Source organism: Antedon mediterranea, chromosome 11 (genome assembly GCF_964355755.1).
Source record: "Antedon mediterranea chromosome 11, ecAntMedi1.1, whole genome shotgun sequence".
NCBI lineage: Eukaryota > Metazoa > Echinodermata > Crinoidea > Comatulida > Antedonidae > Antedon > Antedon mediterranea.
The window spans coordinates 18001359-18020350 of NC_092680.1; the positions used below are offsets into that span (position 1 = coordinate 18001359).

At 33.8% G+C, this 18992-nt stretch overlaps 2 protein-coding genes across 2 annotated transcripts; both read right to left on the minus strand.

Moving 5' to 3' along the window:
• Positions 1-904: 904 nt before the first annotated feature.
• On the minus strand, positions 905-2989 carry LOC140062037 (uncharacterized). Its single transcript, XM_072108080.1, has 4 exons — positions 2932-2989; positions 1983-2393; positions 1119-1304; positions 905-1014 (listed from the first exon to the last, which is right to left on the minus strand). Exons 1-3 carry the CDS (start codon positions 2987-2989, stop codon positions 1141-1143), a joined length of 633 nt encoding a protein of 210 aa, XP_071964181.1. The 3' UTR covers positions 905-1014; positions 1119-1140.
• A 982-nt stretch (positions 2990-3971) lies between these two features.
• Positions 3972-7914, minus strand: LOC140062845 (uncharacterized). The gene is made up of 3 exons (XM_072109215.1): positions 7813-7914; positions 6288-6695; positions 3972-5064 (listed from the first exon to the last, which is right to left on the minus strand). The coding sequence occupies exons 1-3, from the start codon at positions 7862-7864 to the stop codon at positions 4868-4870; spliced, it is 657 nt and encodes a 218-aa protein (XP_071965316.1). The 5' UTR covers positions 7865-7914; the 3' UTR covers positions 3972-4867.
• Between the last annotated feature and the right edge of the window lie 11078 nt (positions 7915-18992).

Here is an 18992-nt window from a genome sequence, read left to right on the forward strand (position 1 = left end):
GTTGAATTTAACCATTTATTTTGTCATTTTATAAGTGAAAACATTATTTTTTTTCTGTTTTTTTTTTCTACGGAAGTGATTAACTTTATTAAAACTACAAAATGACCTATTTAAAGTCGGATTTAATTATTCTTCATTGTTCATGTTTTTGGGGGACAATACATTTTAAAGTATGTCCATAAAATTCAAAATTAAACAAATATTGATAACAATGTCAGTATATTCATTCCTTTTAAATGTATATAACGAATAATTATATTAATGAGATATTTGAGTTGAAACACTGTATATTTAACGAATACAACCTATTTATTTTTATCCACCTATTGTAAAGTACCGTAATCTTTAATCCAATTTCGTTGCTTCCATATTTGGTAAATATAGGCCTAGGCCTGATTAGAACTATTGTGTTCTTTTCTATTTTTTTTTTTATATAGTTGTTTCATTGCAGGACCCTATTGAAAAACAGAAATTTTGTGATCTTTTCTTTTCTTAATTATGTTATCCTGCCTAAATATGTTTTAATAAATAAATAAAGAACAAATTATAAGAAACCTGTTTACGTTTTATAAATTTATACCATGGCATTAATTTATATATGTTTAGTATATTATATTAGTACCTCTATCTATTCAATTAAATAAAAACAAATTTAACCTCTTGTTTAAGAGGGTTAAGGAATATTAGTTGTAATTTTAAAAAAGACATACGAAAGGTGTCTTCTTAAGGAGATAAGATATTAAAATACATATAAATGTCTTTAAAATACATCTAGAATACATTTAAAATACCTAAAACATACGCCTATTACACAAAATACTGAACTAAAAAGGTCTCTTGAATTTCGAATTAAAAATTTAAATTGCTTTTAATAAAAACAATAATTTGATATTGATAATTACTCCACAGATTTCAGACTAATTCGGAAAAGATGAATTGATTCCAGAATCAGAAGCATGTACATCTTAGCTTCTGGATCTGCTGGTATTTTATGTCTGTTCTCTATACGTACCTCTGAATAATAAATAAATAGAAAAATTAATATAGTCGATGACGTTTTCTGTTTTTATTTGTTTTTTAAATTTTTTTTTAAAATAATAGATATTAGAATTTAGTACCATATTTCCTCCCTGCTTTGATTTAGTGATGTTTGTTGACTTTTTCCATTTCAATGTGGCACACCGTGTCATCCACATAAAACCCATTGCAGCCGTAGTCTCTCAGGCAGCGTATAGCACATCTCAAATATACAGGCATTTCGGAATGTACTTTCTTATCACCAACAATGTAAAATTCCGAAGTAACTGAATTAAAAGAAAATAGACAGTATTAATTAAGTATAAAAGACATGATATTAATAGACTTGCCCCAAGTCTGTAGTTATTTCGAGGATTTTTTATTTTAGTCGGAAAAACAAGCTCAAGTAGGCTAGTATACGTTTGAAATGCCATATATGCCAAATTATTTGATCTTTTTACTAATATTGAAGTCATAATTCCGTCGGGAAACCAGACTAGATTAGTAATTATACTGATTACATTTTATATTAAGAGTAGCTACAGTAGGCTACCGTAGATAACAACAAACGTCGTCGTGTGGACTCTAAAGAGAAATTGAAGAAAAACAAAATGCTCTCCGCCGCTAAAAACGATTTATTCCAACATTGGCCGGCTAAAAATTGAATATAAATTGGAAAACGAACTGCAAAAAGCTGTTAAAAATATAAAGGTCAATTTACACAGATGAGCGGTAGTGGTAAATCGGAAAACCGCGTAGCTTGTCTCACAAAATCTGTACCTATGCTGAGCGGAATCCGCTCTGTAAATCATGGCCATAAGAAATAACATTCTGTACTTTTACCGTTACCGCACATCTGTGTAAATTGGCCTTAAGGACTTAGAGTCGACTTAACCGAAGCTCAAGAGGGTTGGTGCCCAGCTATTAAGCAAACGCCACGGTATACTAGAAAAAAATGGCTTTACCTCGTTTACAAATTAGGTATGACGACCACAGTTTATCATGGTACGTGCTGTCTTTCAAGTATCCATCATCCATTCTACATCCGGCCGATTCGGTGTTATTGATTTCTGGCCGATTTGTATGCCATTTAATAACGTCTGAATCCAGATGTTCTCCTGTCTCCCATATCCAATTTGAGTCAACATCTCTGTCCAAACCTGCTTCCCTTGAAAGACCAACCACGAAGTTCATATTCGGATAGTGTGTACTCATGAAGTCGTTGACGGCTGCAGCCTCATCCGCAGTCGTCAAACTAACCAGAAGTTCACCGTGAGATTCACAGAACTCTCTTGCATCTCTTCTTGTTTCAAAATTATTGTGAACCGCGTTCACGATAGTATATCGTGAGCCACTGTATTTAAATACAGAATCACCTTGAATTGGTAAAAAAAACCATTTACAATAATTATTTGAACATTATACGACATTCAGTGTAACAAGAGCTCAGACAGTCAATAGTACCTCTCAATTTTAATTTTTAATCCCGTTCGAGTAGGCCTAAATTGTAGAAGCGAAGAAAAATCTAAATTGTGCGATGAAATAGTTTCCGCCTCTGCTTAAAAGTGGTAGGCCTAAAACATATGCACTGATTAGACAAGGAGAACAAACTGTTCTTGTTACATGAAAAATGATGCTATTTAGCTTGTCCAAATTTCAATTTGAAACTAGGGGAAAAAAAAAACAGAAAATGGACATGCCATTTTAGGCCTAATAGTATTTTACAAAAAGAATAAATGTGTATGGGTTCGATTCGGAAAATAATTAAATAATGTGAAAGATGAAAAACAACCGTTATGAGCTTTAAAATACTATCCACGTTACCGCTTGATAGTACATGTCTATCAAACACCACGTGACCCACATTCGTCAAATAACAAGAATCTATTTGTGTTATAATAAATAATATCTTACCAAAGTTTCCATATATGTATACATTAAGTATACAGAAGCATAATACTCTTAGCAGCATGTTGATGTACTGGTGCTGTTGTTAATTACAACGTAGAATACGATGCAACGGTTTTATATACAGAATATAAACCAGGGTGTGAAGGTTGGATCAAATGTAATTCAATACGTGTTGTTATTGTGTAGAAAGACAGAAAGACAAATTGCAGTCCTTGTTGACATATTCATTTGTAAACCAAACAAAAGTATAATTAAGCCATTCAGACAATTATATTTTTAGTATAGATTTCCTATATAATAAACCGATATATATATATATATAGTAAACAAAATACTCACAAAGACATCATTAGAAAAAAATAATTAAAATAAGACTTTTTTATGAAATATGGGATTGTTATCGATTTAATTAGGCCTATATTATTATACCCGTAACAAGTAGAAGTACACATTGAAAACGAAAGAACACGTCTACAACAACCCACTCCACGACGTCGTTTCTAAGACATTAATTAATATTATTTTTCGTACAAAATGAGGAATCCAATTATACATATATAAAACATTGTATCTATGCATAGAAATGGAAATATTGATTTAATTCAACTCAAGATTATTTTTCAGGAAATGTCAATGAAAAACTTCTTTAAAATAATAACTGACAGTTCCAAGCACAAACAGAATGTGTTTGTGTGGAATATGCAAATAAGCCAGTAATATCGTAAAATAAAATGTACAAAATGTTATGCGCAGTATGATTGCTCTAGTGACATGTATGCGTCGATGATTGACAAAGAAAATATGTTGCTGAACAATCTGTTTTTTATTCAAAATCGGATCACGAAAGGTTAATTAATACATGAATTATTTAAATTGCTAAAACTAAAAGTTGTGACGGACGATTCCATAAATGTTGGAGGCAATTCGGACTATTCCGGATTCTGGACAACTTGTATTTTAGTCCTTAGGCCGTACGTCTAAACTAAAAAACTGATTTTTACCAAATTTAAACCACAAATAGATATGTGATCACGGACGATCCATTAAATGTTGGAGGCAATCCGGACTATTCCGGATTCTGGACAACTTGTATTTTAGTCCTTAGGCCGTACGTCTAAACTAAAAAACTGATTTTTACCAAATTTAAACCACAGATAGATATGTGGTCACGGACGATCCATTAAATGTTGGAGGCAATCCGGACCAGGATTCCAATTCTGGACAATTTGTATTTAGTACTTAGGCCGTACGTCAAAACTAAACGATTTTTACCACATTTAAAAAACAGATAGATATGTGTATGTAACGGAATATTCCATTTAATTTTGGAGGCAATCCGGGCCAGGATCTTAATTCTGGAACACTTTATTATTTCACTAATTTTAGGCCATAACGTCAAAACTACAATACGGATTTAATAATGATTCTTGATCCATTTTCTATTTTACTCCTGGCGGAGTTTGCTCTTGTTTGAATATTATTTGTTCATTGTTCTGGAATATCTCTTTAAACATTACCGGTTCTACTCTATAGACAACTTAACTACAAAACAGACTAAACAAGTTCTTATTTATTTTATTTTCCTGAATGCATGAGCACTAATTTTCAAGATTATATTTTATAACCCACTAATAAAAATTTAGGCTAATTAAAAAAAAAAAATTATATTTAACTGTAAATCACAACCATTTGTATACATCTGTCTGTTTTTACTGTTCACCTTTATGACGACATTTATAATTATTAAAAGATTCAAAGTTCAAAGTCATAATGAATTACTATAATTTGATTACACTAAGAGGAGTGAAACAAATATCAAAGCTTGTGATAATAGTTCTATTGCATTATTAAATAACAATAAAGCAAAATCATTTTCACTGCTGTTTCCCATCGAGAGGCAGCCCATAAAGCTGAAAGAGAAAAGCAGAACAACACGATTTTAGATTCTACTAATCCTTTCTGCTTTGATTGAGTGCTGTATGTTCACTTTTCCCATCTCAATTTGGCACCCTGCATCATCTACATAAAACCCATTACAGAAATATTCTCTTCTACAACGTATAGCACATCTCAAATAAAGGGCCATGTTCTGTACGCCTACTTTCTCTTCACCAACAATGTAAAATCCCGAAATAGCTGTAATACAAGAAGATTAACAGTAATAATTTTTGACGTTTTTTGGACGTTCGACTGTTGATCGTGAGATCGATGTTCGAATCCAACTCTCGCTGCATTGCTTGTATCCTTAGGCAAGATACTTTACTTTACGTTTGCCTCTCTCCACCCAGGTGTAGGCCTATGCATGAGAACCCGGATATGTCAAGACACAACTTTACGCTGATTAATAGCTGCCTTATGGGAGTATGTTTCCGTTTCCATACGTTTGATCAGAAAAGAATGACTGGGGTAATAATGTTCAGAGCTTAGAGGTTTCACAACATTAGGCGCTATATAAATCCAGGATATTATTATTGTTATTATTATTATTGTTATTGTTATTGTTGTTGTTGTCGTCGTCGTCGTTATTGTTGTTATTGTTTTTATTATTGTTATTACTATTATTAAAATAGATGTTCAGTCATCTATATGCTGATTGTAATTTATATTACATATTAAAGGCAGCAAAGCAATATAAACTCATTTAACCCTATAAACTATTTAAAAAAAAATGTTAAACACGATTTCACAAGGGTAAGACAAACGACAGTAAAAAATATGTATATATATAATGACAATAACTGTGGGGTCCAAGCACAAATGTAATTTCTTTGTGTGGAATATGCAAATAAGCCAGTAATATCGTAAAATAAATCAACAACGAAACGTAACTATGTACAAAATATTATGCGCAGTATGATTGCTCTAGTGACATGTATGCGTCGAGGATTAATTGACAAAGAAAATATGTTGCTTAACATTCTGTTTTTATTTTATCAAAATCGGATCACGAATTATTTAAATTGTTTCAGAAACTGCTAAAACTGAAAGTTACGTTTAAAGACTATTACATAAATGAATGTGTTTAATCACGCATGTCTTTGCTGTGTTTATATCGGTTCTATAATATATTTTACTGTATATATATATAAACACAACAGGCACAGAATAAAGGGTCGGTATCCAACCGAGTTTGAACAATACAATGAAACCCCAAGTGGTCTAATGGTTAGGATATCTGCATATCAAGCAGAAGGTTCCGGGTTCGGGTCTCTGTTGAGGTGACTTTCTCATTCTCACAGATTTCCTCATCTTTATCGTTTCAAATTAATTAATAAATTTTATATTATAGAACCTAGCTGCAATTATGAGATAATTTGGCTCAAGGTCACGAAACTAGAATTACGGTATATGAACTTTACCTCTTTCACATATAATGTATGGTGAAAGCAGACCGCGCACGACCCGGCGATCCCTCATTTTTCCTCTTAATCTAACTGCGGCCGAGTAGATGCTTCCAACATTTGGTGCTGAACCTTCCCATTCAACAACGTCTGTATCAAGATGTTCTCCCGTTTCCCATAACCAATTGAAATCAACATATCTGTCCAAACCTGCTTCTCGGGATAGGCCAATGACAAATGTATCATCTGGATAGTGTGTACTCATGAAGTCGTTGACGGCTGCAGCCTCGTCCGCAGTCGTCAAACTAACCAGAAGTTCACCGTAAGATTCACAGAACTCTCTTGCATCTCTTCTTTTAACTACATTATTCTGAACCGTGTCCACTACAGTATATCGTGAGCCGCCGTACATAAATTCAGAAACACCTTGAATTTTGTTGAAAAAAGAAAACACTATTTAAATATAATTACACTTGTTTAGTTATTATACGATATGAAATGATATGACTTTTAGGAAACTCTCTTTTATTAGGTAATAAAATAGAATAAAATGATCACATATTGTTATTGTACTTTCGCTCAAATTTCAATATGTGCTTGCTAATTCAATTATCTTTCTCATGAGTGTTAGCCACTTTCATTTTGATGTCATGATAGGTGATTACCCCCACCTGCCACCGGACTATACTATAAACATTTAAATTTAGAACAATTATGTAAAAAAATATTCAATTAGAAAATTACGATAAAATGTGTATTTTAAAATTAAATTTAAACGAGTTAATATTGGTACATTCTTTTAAAACAGAAGGTAATACATTATATAAAATACTAGCAGAATAAATAAAAGAGCGCCGGAAACATTCCAATTTTACTTTGTGTATCAGTAAGTCGCCCCTGGAAGCAGCCATAGTCCTCATAGAGCGTATCGGAACAGTGGGAAATCGTTGGGTGATGTATCGAGGGGCAATATTGTTCATAGCTTTTAAAGCTAGGCAGCCTAACTGGTAATGCACCCTCTGTGACACATTCATGATGTGTAGAGATGTTAGAAGAATGTGAGCGCTGGTGCCAGGCGGAGCTTGAAGAACTATTTTGAAGTTTTTGAATCTTGTTAATGTTTGTTTTACTTCCGGTGCCCCAGAGAAGAGCACCGTAGTCAATGTGTGGTAAAATGAAGGTGTTGTAAAATAAATGTGCTGTACGTTTGTCAAGATATTTTCTAATTAAGTTTGTGGATTTTGAACGAAAGTATAGAGCTCAACTTACTGACATGGGTATGCCAGTTAAGTTGATTGTCAATATGCACACCTCAGTGTTTGTGGTTAGTTACTATTTTGATCGGTTGTGCAGCAATCGATACGTCTATTTATGTGTTTAAGCCGCTGATGGACGCCAATTAACATCGCCTCATAAAGACCCATCGTGCTATCTCCGACGTAACCTCTATCATTGTGTCAATAATCACAATGATTCTAAGACATCCCACAAGCTCACCACTGTGTAACGGCTCGGTCACACTGATATAAAAATAATATCTTACCTTTTCCATAAATATGAGTTAAAAGAATACAGAAGCATAGCCCTTGTAACATGTTGATACCGGAGTGCACAATCTAGTTAATTACACAATGTTCGCTACAGACAGAGCAACAGAAATATTGTAAGCTCGTCAACCTATCTGATGCATTTATGTGACTTGTGCAATGTAATTGAGTTTTTTAAATTAAATATAAACTTCAGTGTTGATATTGTGTGAACCTATAATAATTCCTTGCAAGTCACCTATTGTAATTTGTTTCTTTAATTTGAATGAAGAATAGATGCATTGGTGACTGTTAAATGACTAATTATAACGTATTATTGACAAGTAAACATGTCTTCAAGATATTAGAAAGAAGTAAAGAGTTTTGATGATTTTTATCGATTTAATTTTATACTCGTAATAACAAAGTGCACAAATTAAACCGAAATAATTAACCCCTTCATTGAGGTATTCGGAAATAAAGACATACTTGATACTATAAAGAACAATTTATTGACGTGGACTCAAGAAATTGAGGAGAAATGGAAATTTAACCACGGGGATCAGGTGGTGATGGAACCGCAGTAATAAAGTCGATTGTATTTATACAGTAAAGAACCACAATAAATAAATAAATAAATACAGTAAGATATTCGGCGATCGGAAACGCTAGCTCTTATTTAGTAACAAATTAAACTGTAGCATCATACAGTTTGCTGAATATTTAGGGCTAATCATCGGTTGCGTTGTTAACATTGCTGGAAACATTTGTGTGAACAAAACTGGACCGAATCTCTGTCATGAGTACTAATTTGTTGGGCCGTGATTTATGACGCCTAATGGATCTATCTACACTTTTAGTCGCGTGCAACGCGACTCTACAGCTCACTATGTCGGTATGCTTGGTCGGTCGGTAAACACTAACTTGTGTGTGGCCTTGTCTTGATATCAGTTTCATCTAGCTAAATGGCCAGGAATCAATGTGGTTATCACGGTGCGCAATCAAAAATTACGCGGTCTACGCACGATTTAACGAAATCACGTTTGTAATTATATCTTCACAAGCATGAATCACAATTAAATTAAAATTTGGTACTCATAAATTTCAGGTCATATTTAATTATATGGCAATACAATTACGTGCGTAGCGCAAATAACGCATGCGTACGCGCGCTTAAAATTGTCAAAATTGTCAAATTTGTTTTCGATGAAATTAGAGTACTTTTCAGGCAATTTCAAGCGTTGCAATGAGTGCGCAGATTTTTACACGCGCACTGCACGTTCAATATCGGTTTTACAACCTTTATTTAATAATATCATCATATTTGATTCACTTTTTAACTCGAAATTACGTTATACGAGCACGTCAAAGGTGACAGGCTACGCACGTGTAAGTTCTGTCTCCTTCAAAAAACCATTTCTAAGCCATCTCCAAGAATCTCCATGTAGGAATTTCTCTTTTCAGTCCTTGGTTTTCTCCTCTTGTCACCTCTTCTGATAACAATCTATAAGGTTTACTTTTTCATCTAACACCTTCTCCTTTAAAGCAAATTTCAGCATCCACTGTAGTATTTTTACTCTACTCTACAGCTCACTATGTCGGTCGGTTGGTCGGATGGTTGGTCGGTCGGTTGGTCTGTCGGTAAACACTAACAAATTTGAGCACGCTACTGCAGCCATGTATATGGCTTTGTTCGAATAGTACGTACCTATCAGATACACTTGTCTTGTGTCGTATAAATACTGTAATAGTTACTGAAGTTACTATTACAACCTCGTCAATGAAAATACAAATATGTATATGTTTATTCACTTATTTATGAAAACGCATACTATAAAGTTTCCTTTGTAAAATGATGTAATCAAGCTGTTTACAGGAGTAATTAAAAATCAAATTGTAGTTAGAGAAAAGAAACTACGAAGCATGTTTATGTTATGTTATGTGCCGTTATGTTTTCAGCATTGGCAGCCATTGGAGTGGAGCTGTATTATGGAAATTACATACGATACGCCATGCGTTTTATAGAAGTCTTGCTTTTTATTTCATTTCAACAATTGCCTCCCACTACTATTCATAGATTCTGGACATGTAAATTTTGTTCTGATTGGTTGAAAAAAAAAAACTGTCAAAATTATGATTTGCATAACACTAAAAATCCAACATAGCGTGAACATTCAGATGATTTGGAATCCAACATTATCGTGAACGGCTGAATTGTATTTGCAGAAATGATATTTGCTATTTTGTAGTGCGCAATAACTTTTATAATATAGATGAAAAATAATTTGTTTGAATAACAATTACTGATGTCAGTATTTCAAATTATTTGAACACCAACTGCTTTGATAAATTTCATGTTGTCAAATTTGCTGACGACACTGTTTTGCTGTCTCTCCTTCAAAATTCACAGGACGGTCATGGTTCCGCTTTAGATGGTATTATCCAATTTTGTGGAAACTCCTACTTGGAACTCAATGTGACCAAAACCAAGGAGATGATTGTAGATTTTAGGAAGGAAAAAGGACGCAGCCCTTGGGTATCCATCATAAATGACGAACCAGTCGATATTGTCCTCCATTCCTTTAAAAACCCAGGTACTATATTTGAGGACAATCTTGGCTGGAAATTAAATACAGAGGCAATAGTAATGAAAGGAAACCAGAGACTTTATCTGTTAATGAAGCTGAACCATTTTAATGTTGATAAAGTAATTCTTAGGTTTTTTTATAATTCCTTTATTGAGAACGCTTACATTTTTTCCTTTATATTCTGGTTTTTTAGTCTTAGGGTCAAAGAGAGAAACTCACTACAAATAATTGTTAACTTAAGTTCTAAATTAATAGGTTGTCAACTTCGTAGCTTATCTTCTTTCTGTGACATGCAAACTCTAGAAAAAAGTGGAGCTATTCTAAAAATTTAATTGTTAACCATGCCTCCTTGTTCAGTTATTTCGAGCTCATGCCTCATAGGCTTTCGATGCCCTGCATGTAGAACAAACAGGAAAAGAAATTTGTTTGTGCCAGTGGCCATCCGACTCCTAAATTCTTGAACTTTAGACTATTGTTATATTGTACTGTGTTTTGTGATATTTTGTATATTTTTTAAGATCATTTGAATCCAGACCTTTTTATATGAATTGCCTCGTGTGGGATGATTAACGGTGGGTTAAAGGATATAGATTAAATTGCACTTTTTGGTTGAAAATAAAGGGAACATTGAAAACGAAAGAACACGTCTACAACAACCCACTCCATGACGTCGTATCTAAGACGTTAATTAATATAATTGTTCGTACAAAATGAGGAATCCAATACTATACTATAAAACATTGTATCTATGCATAGAAATGGAAATATTAATTTAATTCAATTCAATATTATTTTTTATGAAATTTCAATGAAAAACTTCTTTGAGTAATAATGACAATAACTGTGGGGTCCAAGCACAAACAGAATGTCTTTGTGTGGAATATGCAAATAAACCAGTAAATAAAAAATAAATCAACAACGAAACGTAACTATGTACAACATGTTATGCGCAGTATGATTGCTTTATTGACATTGTATGCGTCGATGATTAATTAACAAAGAAAATATGTTGCTGAACAACCTGTTTTTTATTCCATCCAAATTGGACCACGAAAAATACATGAATTATTTAAATTGTTCCAGAAACTTTCTACACCCTGAAAGTTACGTTTAAAGACTATTAAATACTGAATGTGTTTGATCACGCATGTCTTTGCTGTGTGTGCGCACCACAATGTAATAAGTATCTGTTTTTATTTATGCGAGTTGTGCAATACCTTTCATCCAATCATTAATTTCTTTCATTCAATTTTTTTTACATTCGCCAGAAATATAATTATGTGTTTGTCTGAGAAATTAATTTATTTGTGTGTTTGTCTGTTAGCAGGATAACAGCAACTGAAGACTAAAACCAAATTTAACCCACATATAGATATGTGGTGACGGACGATTCCATAAATGTTGGAGGCAATTCGGACTATTCCGGATTCTGGACAACTTGAATTTTAGTCCTTCGGCCGTACGTCAAAACTAAAAAAATGATTTTTACCAAATTTAAACCACAGATAGATATGTGATCACGGACGATCCATTAAATGTTGGAGGCAATTCGAACTATTCCGGATTCTGGACAACTTGTATTTTAGTCCTTAGGCCGTACGTCTAAACTAAAAAACTGATTTTTACCAAATTTAAACCACAGATAGATATGTGGTCACGGACGATCCATTAAATGTTGGAGGCAATCCGGACCAGGATTCCAATTCTGGACAATTTGTATTTAGTACTTAGGCCGTACGTCAAAACTAAACGATTTTTACCACATTTAAAAAACAGATAGATATGTGTATGTAACGGAATATTCCATTTAATTTTGGAGGCAATCCGGGCCAGGATCTTAATTCTGGAACACTTTATTATTTCACTAATTTTAGGCCATAACGTCAAAACTACAATACGGATTTAATAATGATTCTTGATCCATTTTCTATTTTACTCCTGGCGGAGTTTGCTCTTGTTTGAATATTATTTGTTCATTGTTCTGGAATATCTCTTTAAACATTACCGGTTCTACTCTATAGACAACTTAACTACAAAACAGACTAAACAAGTTCTTATTTATTTTATTTTCCTGAATGCATGAGCACTAATTTTCAAGATTATATTTTATAACCCACTAATAAAAATTTAGGCTAATTAAAAAAAAAAAATTATATTTAACTGTAAATCACAACCATTTGTATACATCTGTCTGTTTTTACTGTTCACCTTTATGACGACATTTATAATTATTAAAAGATTCAAAGTTCAAAGTCATAATGAATTACTATAATTTGATTACACTAAGAGGAGTGAAACAAATATCAAAGCTTGTGATAATAGTTCTATTGCATTATTAAATAACAAAAAAGCAAAATCATTTTCACTGCTTTTTCCCATCGAGAGGCAGCCCATAAAGCTGAAAGAGAAAAGCAGAACAACACGATTTTAGATTCTACTAATCCTTTCTGCTTTGATTGAGTGCTGTATGTTCACTTTTCCCATCTCAATTTGGCACCCTGCATCATCTACATAAAACCCATTACAGAAATATTCTCTTCTACAACGTATAGCACATCTCAAATAAAGGGCCATGTTCTGTACGCCTACTTTCTCTTCACCAACAATGTAAAATCCCGAAATAGCTGTAATACAAGAAGATTAACAGTAATAATTTTTGACGTTTTTTGGACGTTCGACTGTTGATCGTGAGATCGATGTTCGAATCCAACTCTCGCTGCATTGCTTGTATCCTTAGGCAAGATACTTTACTTACGTTCGCCTCTCTCCACCCAGGTGTATACATGGGAACCCGGATAGGTCAAGACACAACTTTACGCTGATTAATAGCTGCATTATGGGAGTGTGTTTCCATACGTTTGATCAGAAAAGAATGACTGGGGTAATAATGTTCAGAGCTTAGAGGTTTCACAACATTAGGCGCTATATAAATCCAGGATATTATTATTGTTATTATTATTATTATTATTGTTATTGTTGTTGTCGTCGTCGTTATTGTTGTTATTGTTTTTATTATTATTATTACTATTATTAAAATAGATGTTCAGTCATCTATATGCTGATTGTAATTTATATTACATATTAAAGGCAGCAAAGCAATAAAAACTCATTTAACCCTATATATAAACTTTTTTTTTAATGATAAACACGATTTAACAAGGGTAAGACAAACGACAGTAAAAAAATATGTATATATATAATGACAATAACTGTGGGGTCCAAGCACAAATGTAATTTCTTTGTGTGGAATATGCAAATAAGCCAGTAATATCGTAAAATAAATCAACAACGAAACGTAACTATGTACAAAATGTTATGCGCAGTATGATTGCTCTAGTGACATGTATGCGTCGAGGATTAATTGACAAAGAAAATATGTTGCTTAACAATCTGTTTTTATTTTATCAAAATCGGATCACGAATTATTTAAATTATTTCAGAAACTGCTAAAACTGAAAGTTACGTTTAAAGACTACGGTATTACATAAATGAATGTGTTTAATCACGCATGTCTTTGCTGTGTTTATATAGGTGGTTCTATAATATACTTTACTGTATATATATATATAAACACAACAGGCAAAGAATAAAGGGTCGGTATCCAACCGAGTTTGAACAATACAATGAAACCCCAAGTGGTTTAATGGTTAGGATATCTGCATATCAAGCAGAAGGTTCCGGGTTCGAGTCTCGGTTGAGGTGACTTTCTCATTCTCACAGATTTCCTCATCGTTATCGTTTCAAATTAATTAATAAATTTTATATAATAGAACCTAGCTGCAATTATGAGATAATTTGGCTCAAGGTCACGAAACTAGAATTACGGTATATGAACTTTACCTCTTTCACATATAAAGTATGGTGAAAGCAGATCGTGCACGACTCGGCGATCCCTCATTTTTCCTCTTAATCTAACTGCGGCCGAGTAGATGCTTCCAACATTTGGTGCTTTTACTGAACCTTCCCATTCAACAACGTCTGTATCAAGATGTTCTCCCGTTTCCCATAACCAATTGAAATCAACATATCTGTCCAAACCTGCTTCTCGGGATAGGCCAATGACAAATGTATCATCTGGATAGTGTGTACTCATGAAGTCGTTGACGGCTGCAGCCTCGTCCGCAGTCGTCAAACTAACCAGAAGTTCACCGTAAGATTCACAGAACTCTCTTGCATCTCTTCTTTTAACTACATTATTCTGAACCGTGTCCACTACAGTATATCGTGAGCCGCCGTACATAAATTCAGAAACACCTTGAATTTTGTTGAAAAAAGAAAACTCTATTTAAATATAATTACACTTGTTTAGTTATTATACGATATGAAATGATATGACTTTTAGGAAACTCTCTTTATGAGTGAGTGGCCGAGCGGTTAAGACAGTGGAACCGTAATTACCTTGCCATAACAACGGCAGGGGTTCGAGGCTCACTCACTCCATGGTTCTGGTGGTAGAACGAGTCTTCTCGGATAAGGACTATAAACCGTAGGTCCAGTGTACACATCTGGCTCGTGTGCACTTTAAAGAACCTAGTACATCTTTCGAGACGAGTAGGGGGTTACCCCGGTGTATTAGTACATCACAGCCACTGATCACCAACTGGGCCCTCTGGGAGACCAGTCATTGACTGAAGAGGTCACCCAGTATAAATATATATTTCAATCATTTCAATCTTTTATTAGGTAATAAAATAGAATAAAATGATCACATATTGTTATTGTACTTTCGCTCAAATTTCAATATGTGCTTGCTAATTCAATTATCTTTCTCATGAGTGTTAGCCACTTTCATTTTGATGTCATGATGGGTGATTACCCCCACCTGCCACCGGACTATACTATATACATTTAAATTTAGAACAATTATGTAAAAAAATATTCAATTAGAAAATTACGATAAAATGTGTATTTTGAAATTAAATTTAAACGAGTTATTATTGGTACATTCTTTTAAAACAGAAGGTAATACATTATATAAAATACTAGCAGAATAAATAAAAGAGCGCCGGAAACATTCCAATTTTACTTTGTGTATCAGTAAGTCGCCCCTGGAAGCAGCCATAGTCCTCATAGAGCGTATCGGAACAGTGGGTGATGTATCGAGGGGCAATATTGTTCATAGCTTTTAAAGCTAGGCAGCCTAACTGGTAATGCACCCTCTGTGACACATTCATGATGTGTAGAGATGTTAGAAGAATGTGAGTGCTGGTGCCAGGCGGAGCTTGAAGAACTATTTTGAAGTTTTTGAATCTTGTTAATGTTTGTTTTACTTCCGGTGCCCCAGAGAAGAGCACCGTAGTCAATGTGTGGTAAAATGAAGGTGTTGTAAAATAAATGTGCTGTACGTTTGTCAAGATATTTTCTAATTAAGTTTGTGGATTTTGAACGAAAGTATAGAGCTCAACTTACTGACATGGGTATGCCAGTTAAGTTGATTGTCAATGTGCACACCTAAGTGTTTGTGGTTAGTTACTATTTTTGATCGGTTGTGCAGCAATCGATACGTCGTGTTTAAGCCGCTGATGGACGCCAATTAACATCGCCTCATAAAGACCCATCGTGCTATCTCCGACGTAACCTCTATCATTGTGTCAATAATCACAATGATTCTAAGACATCCCACAAGCTCACTACTGTGTAACGGCTCGGTCACACTGATATAAAAATAATATCTTACCTTTTCCATAAATATGAGTTAAAAGAATACAGAAGCATAGCCCTTGTAACATGTTGATACCGGAGTGCACAATCTAGTTAATTACACAATGTTCGCTACAGACAGAGCAACAGAAATATTGTAAGCTCGTCAACCTATCTGATGCATTTATGTGACTTGTGCAATGTAATTGAGTTTTTAAAATTAAATATAAACTTCAGTGTTGATATTGTGTGAACCTATAATAATTCCTTGCAAGTCACCTATTTTGTTTCTTTAATTTGAATGAAGAATAGATGCATTGGTGACTGTTAAATGACTAATTATAAACGTATTATTGACAAGTAAACATTTCTTCAAGATATTAGAAAGAAGTAAAGAGTTTTGATGATTTTTATCGATTTAATTTTATACTCGTAATAACAAAGTGCACAAATTAAACCGAAATAATTAACCCCTTCATTGAGGTATTCGGAAATAAAGACATACTTGATACTATAAAGAACAATTTATTGACGTGGACTCAAGAAATTGAGGAGAAATGGAAATTTAACCACGGGGATCAGGTGGTGATGGAACCGCAGTAATAAAGTCGATTGTATTTATACAGTAAAGAACCACAATAAATAAATAAATAAATACAGTAAGATATTCGGCGATCGGAAACGCTAGCTCTTATTTAGTAACAAATTAAACTGTAGCATCATACAGTTTGCTGAATATTTAGGGCTAATCATCGGTTGCGTTGTTAACATTGCTGGAAACATTTGTGTGAACAAAACTGGACCGAATCTCTGTCATGAGTACTAATTTGTTGGGCCGTGATTTATGACGCCTAATGGATCTATCTACACTTTTAGTCGCGTGCAACGCGACTCTACAGCTCATATGTCGGTATGCTTGGTCGGTCGGTAAACACTAACTTGTGTGTGGCCTTGTCTTGATATCAGTTTCATCTAGCTAAATGGCCAGGAATCAATGTGGTTATCACGGTGCGCAATCAAAAATTACGCGGTCTACGCACGATTTAACGAAATCACGTTTGTAATCATATCTTCACAAGCATGAATCACAATTAAATTAAAATTTGGTACTCATAAATTTCAGGTCATATTTAATTATATGGCAATACAATTACGTGCGTAGCGCAAATAACGCATGCGTACGCGCGCTTAAAATTGTCAAAATTGTCAAATTTGTTTTCGATGAAATTAGAGTACTTTTCAGGCAATTTCAAGCGTTGCAATGAGTGCGCAGATTTTTACACGCGCACTGCACGTTCAATATCTGTTTTACAACCTTTATTTAATAATATCATCATATTTGATTCACTTTTTAACTCGAAATTACGTTATACGAGCACGTCAAAAGTGACAGGCTACGCACGTGTAAGTTCTGTCTCCTTCAAAAAAACCATTTCTAAGCCATCTCCAAGAATCTCCATGTAGGAATTTCTCTTTTCAGTCCTTGGTTTTCTCCTCTTGTCACCTCTTCTGATAACAATCTATAAGGTTTACTTTTTCATCTAACACCTTCTCATTTAAAGCAAATTTCAGCATCCACTGTAGTATTTTTACTCTACTCTACAGCTCACTATGTCGGTCGGTTGGTCGGATGGTTGGTCGGTCGGTTGGTCTGTCGGTAAACACTAACAAATTTGAGCACGCTACTGCAGCCATGTATATGGCTTTGTTCGAATAGTACGTACCTATCAGATACACTTGTCTTGTGTCGTATAAATACTGTAATAGTTACTGAAGTTACTATTACAACCTCGTCAATGAAAATACAAATATGTATATGTTTATTCACTTATTTATGAAAACGCATACTATAAAGTTTCCTTTGTAAAATGATGTAATCAAGCTGTTTACAGGAGTAATTAAAAATCAAATTGTAGTTAGAGAAAAGAAACTACGAAGCATGTTTATGTTATGTTATGTGCCGTTATGTTTTCAGCATTGGCAGCCATTGGAGTGGAGCTGTATTATGGAAATTACATACGATACGCCATGCGTTTTATAGAAGTCTTGCTTTTTATTTCATTTCAACAATTGCCTCCCACTACTATTCATAGATTCTGGACATGTAAATTTTGTTCTGATTGGTTGAAAAAAAAAAACTGTCAAAATTATGATTTGCATAACACTAAAAATCCAACATAGCGTGAACATTCAGATGATTTGGAATCCAACATTATCGTGAACGGCTGAATTGTATTTGCAGAAATGATATTTGCTATTTTGTAGTGCGCAATAACTTTTATAATATAGATGAAAAATAATTTGTTTGAATAACAATTACTGATGTCAGTATTTCAAATTATTTGAACACCAACTGCTTTGATAAATTTCATGTTGTCAAATTTGCTGACGACACTGTTTTGCTGTCTCTCCTTCAAAATTCACAGGACGGTCATGGTTCCGCTTTAGATGGTTTTATCCAATTTTGTGGAAACTCCTACTTGGAACTCAATGTGACCAAAACCAAGGAGATGATTGTAGATTTTAGGAAGGAAAAAGGACGCAGCCCTTGGGTATCCATCATAAATGACGAACCAGTCGATATTGTCCTCCATTCCTTTAAAAACCCAGGTACTATATTTGAGGACAATCTTGGCTGGAAATTAAATACAGAGGCAATAGTAATGAAAGGACACCAGAGACTTTATCTGTTAATGAAGCTGAACCATTTTAATGTTGATAAAGTAATTCTTAGGTTTTTTTATAATTCCTTTATTGAGAACGCTTACATTTTTTCCTTTATATTCTGGTTTTTTAGTCTTAGGGTCAAAGAGAGAAACTCACTACAAATAATTGTTAACTTAAGTTCTAAATTAATAGGTTGTCAACTTCGTAGCTTATCTTCTTTCTGTGACATGCAAACTCTAGAAAAAAGTGGAGCTATTCTAAAAATTTAATTGTTAACCATGCCTCCTTGTTCAGTTATTTCG

What these genes read in the sequence shown, in the direction of transcription:
- LOC140062845 (XM_072109215.1), bottom strand. Translation starts at nt 7,864, where the DNA reads ATGTTACAAGGGCTATGCTTCTGTATTCTTTTAACTCATATTTATGGA. An exon ending in AACTCATATTTATGGAAAAG is followed by an intron (nt 6,696 to 7,812) that starts GTAAGATATTAT and finishes ACAAAATTCAAG; the next exon opens with GTGTTTCTGAATTTATGTAC. An exon ending in ATACATTATATGTGAAAGAG is followed by an intron (nt 5,065 to 6,287) that starts GTAAAGTTCATA and finishes CTTGTATTACAG; the next exon opens with CTATTTCGGGATTTTACATT.
- LOC140062037 (XM_072108080.1), bottom strand. Translation starts at nt 2,989, where the DNA reads ATGCTGCTAAGAGTATTATGCTTCTGTATACTTAATGTATACATATAT. An exon ending in ATACATATATGGAAACTTTG is followed by an intron (nt 2,394 to 2,931) that starts GTAAGATATTAT and finishes TACCAATTCAAG; the next exon opens with GTGATTCTGTATTTAAATAC. An exon ending in ATACCTAATTTGTAAACGAG is followed by an intron (nt 1,305 to 1,982) that starts GTAAAGCCATTT and finishes CTTTTAATTCAG; the next exon opens with TTACTTCGGAATTTTACATT.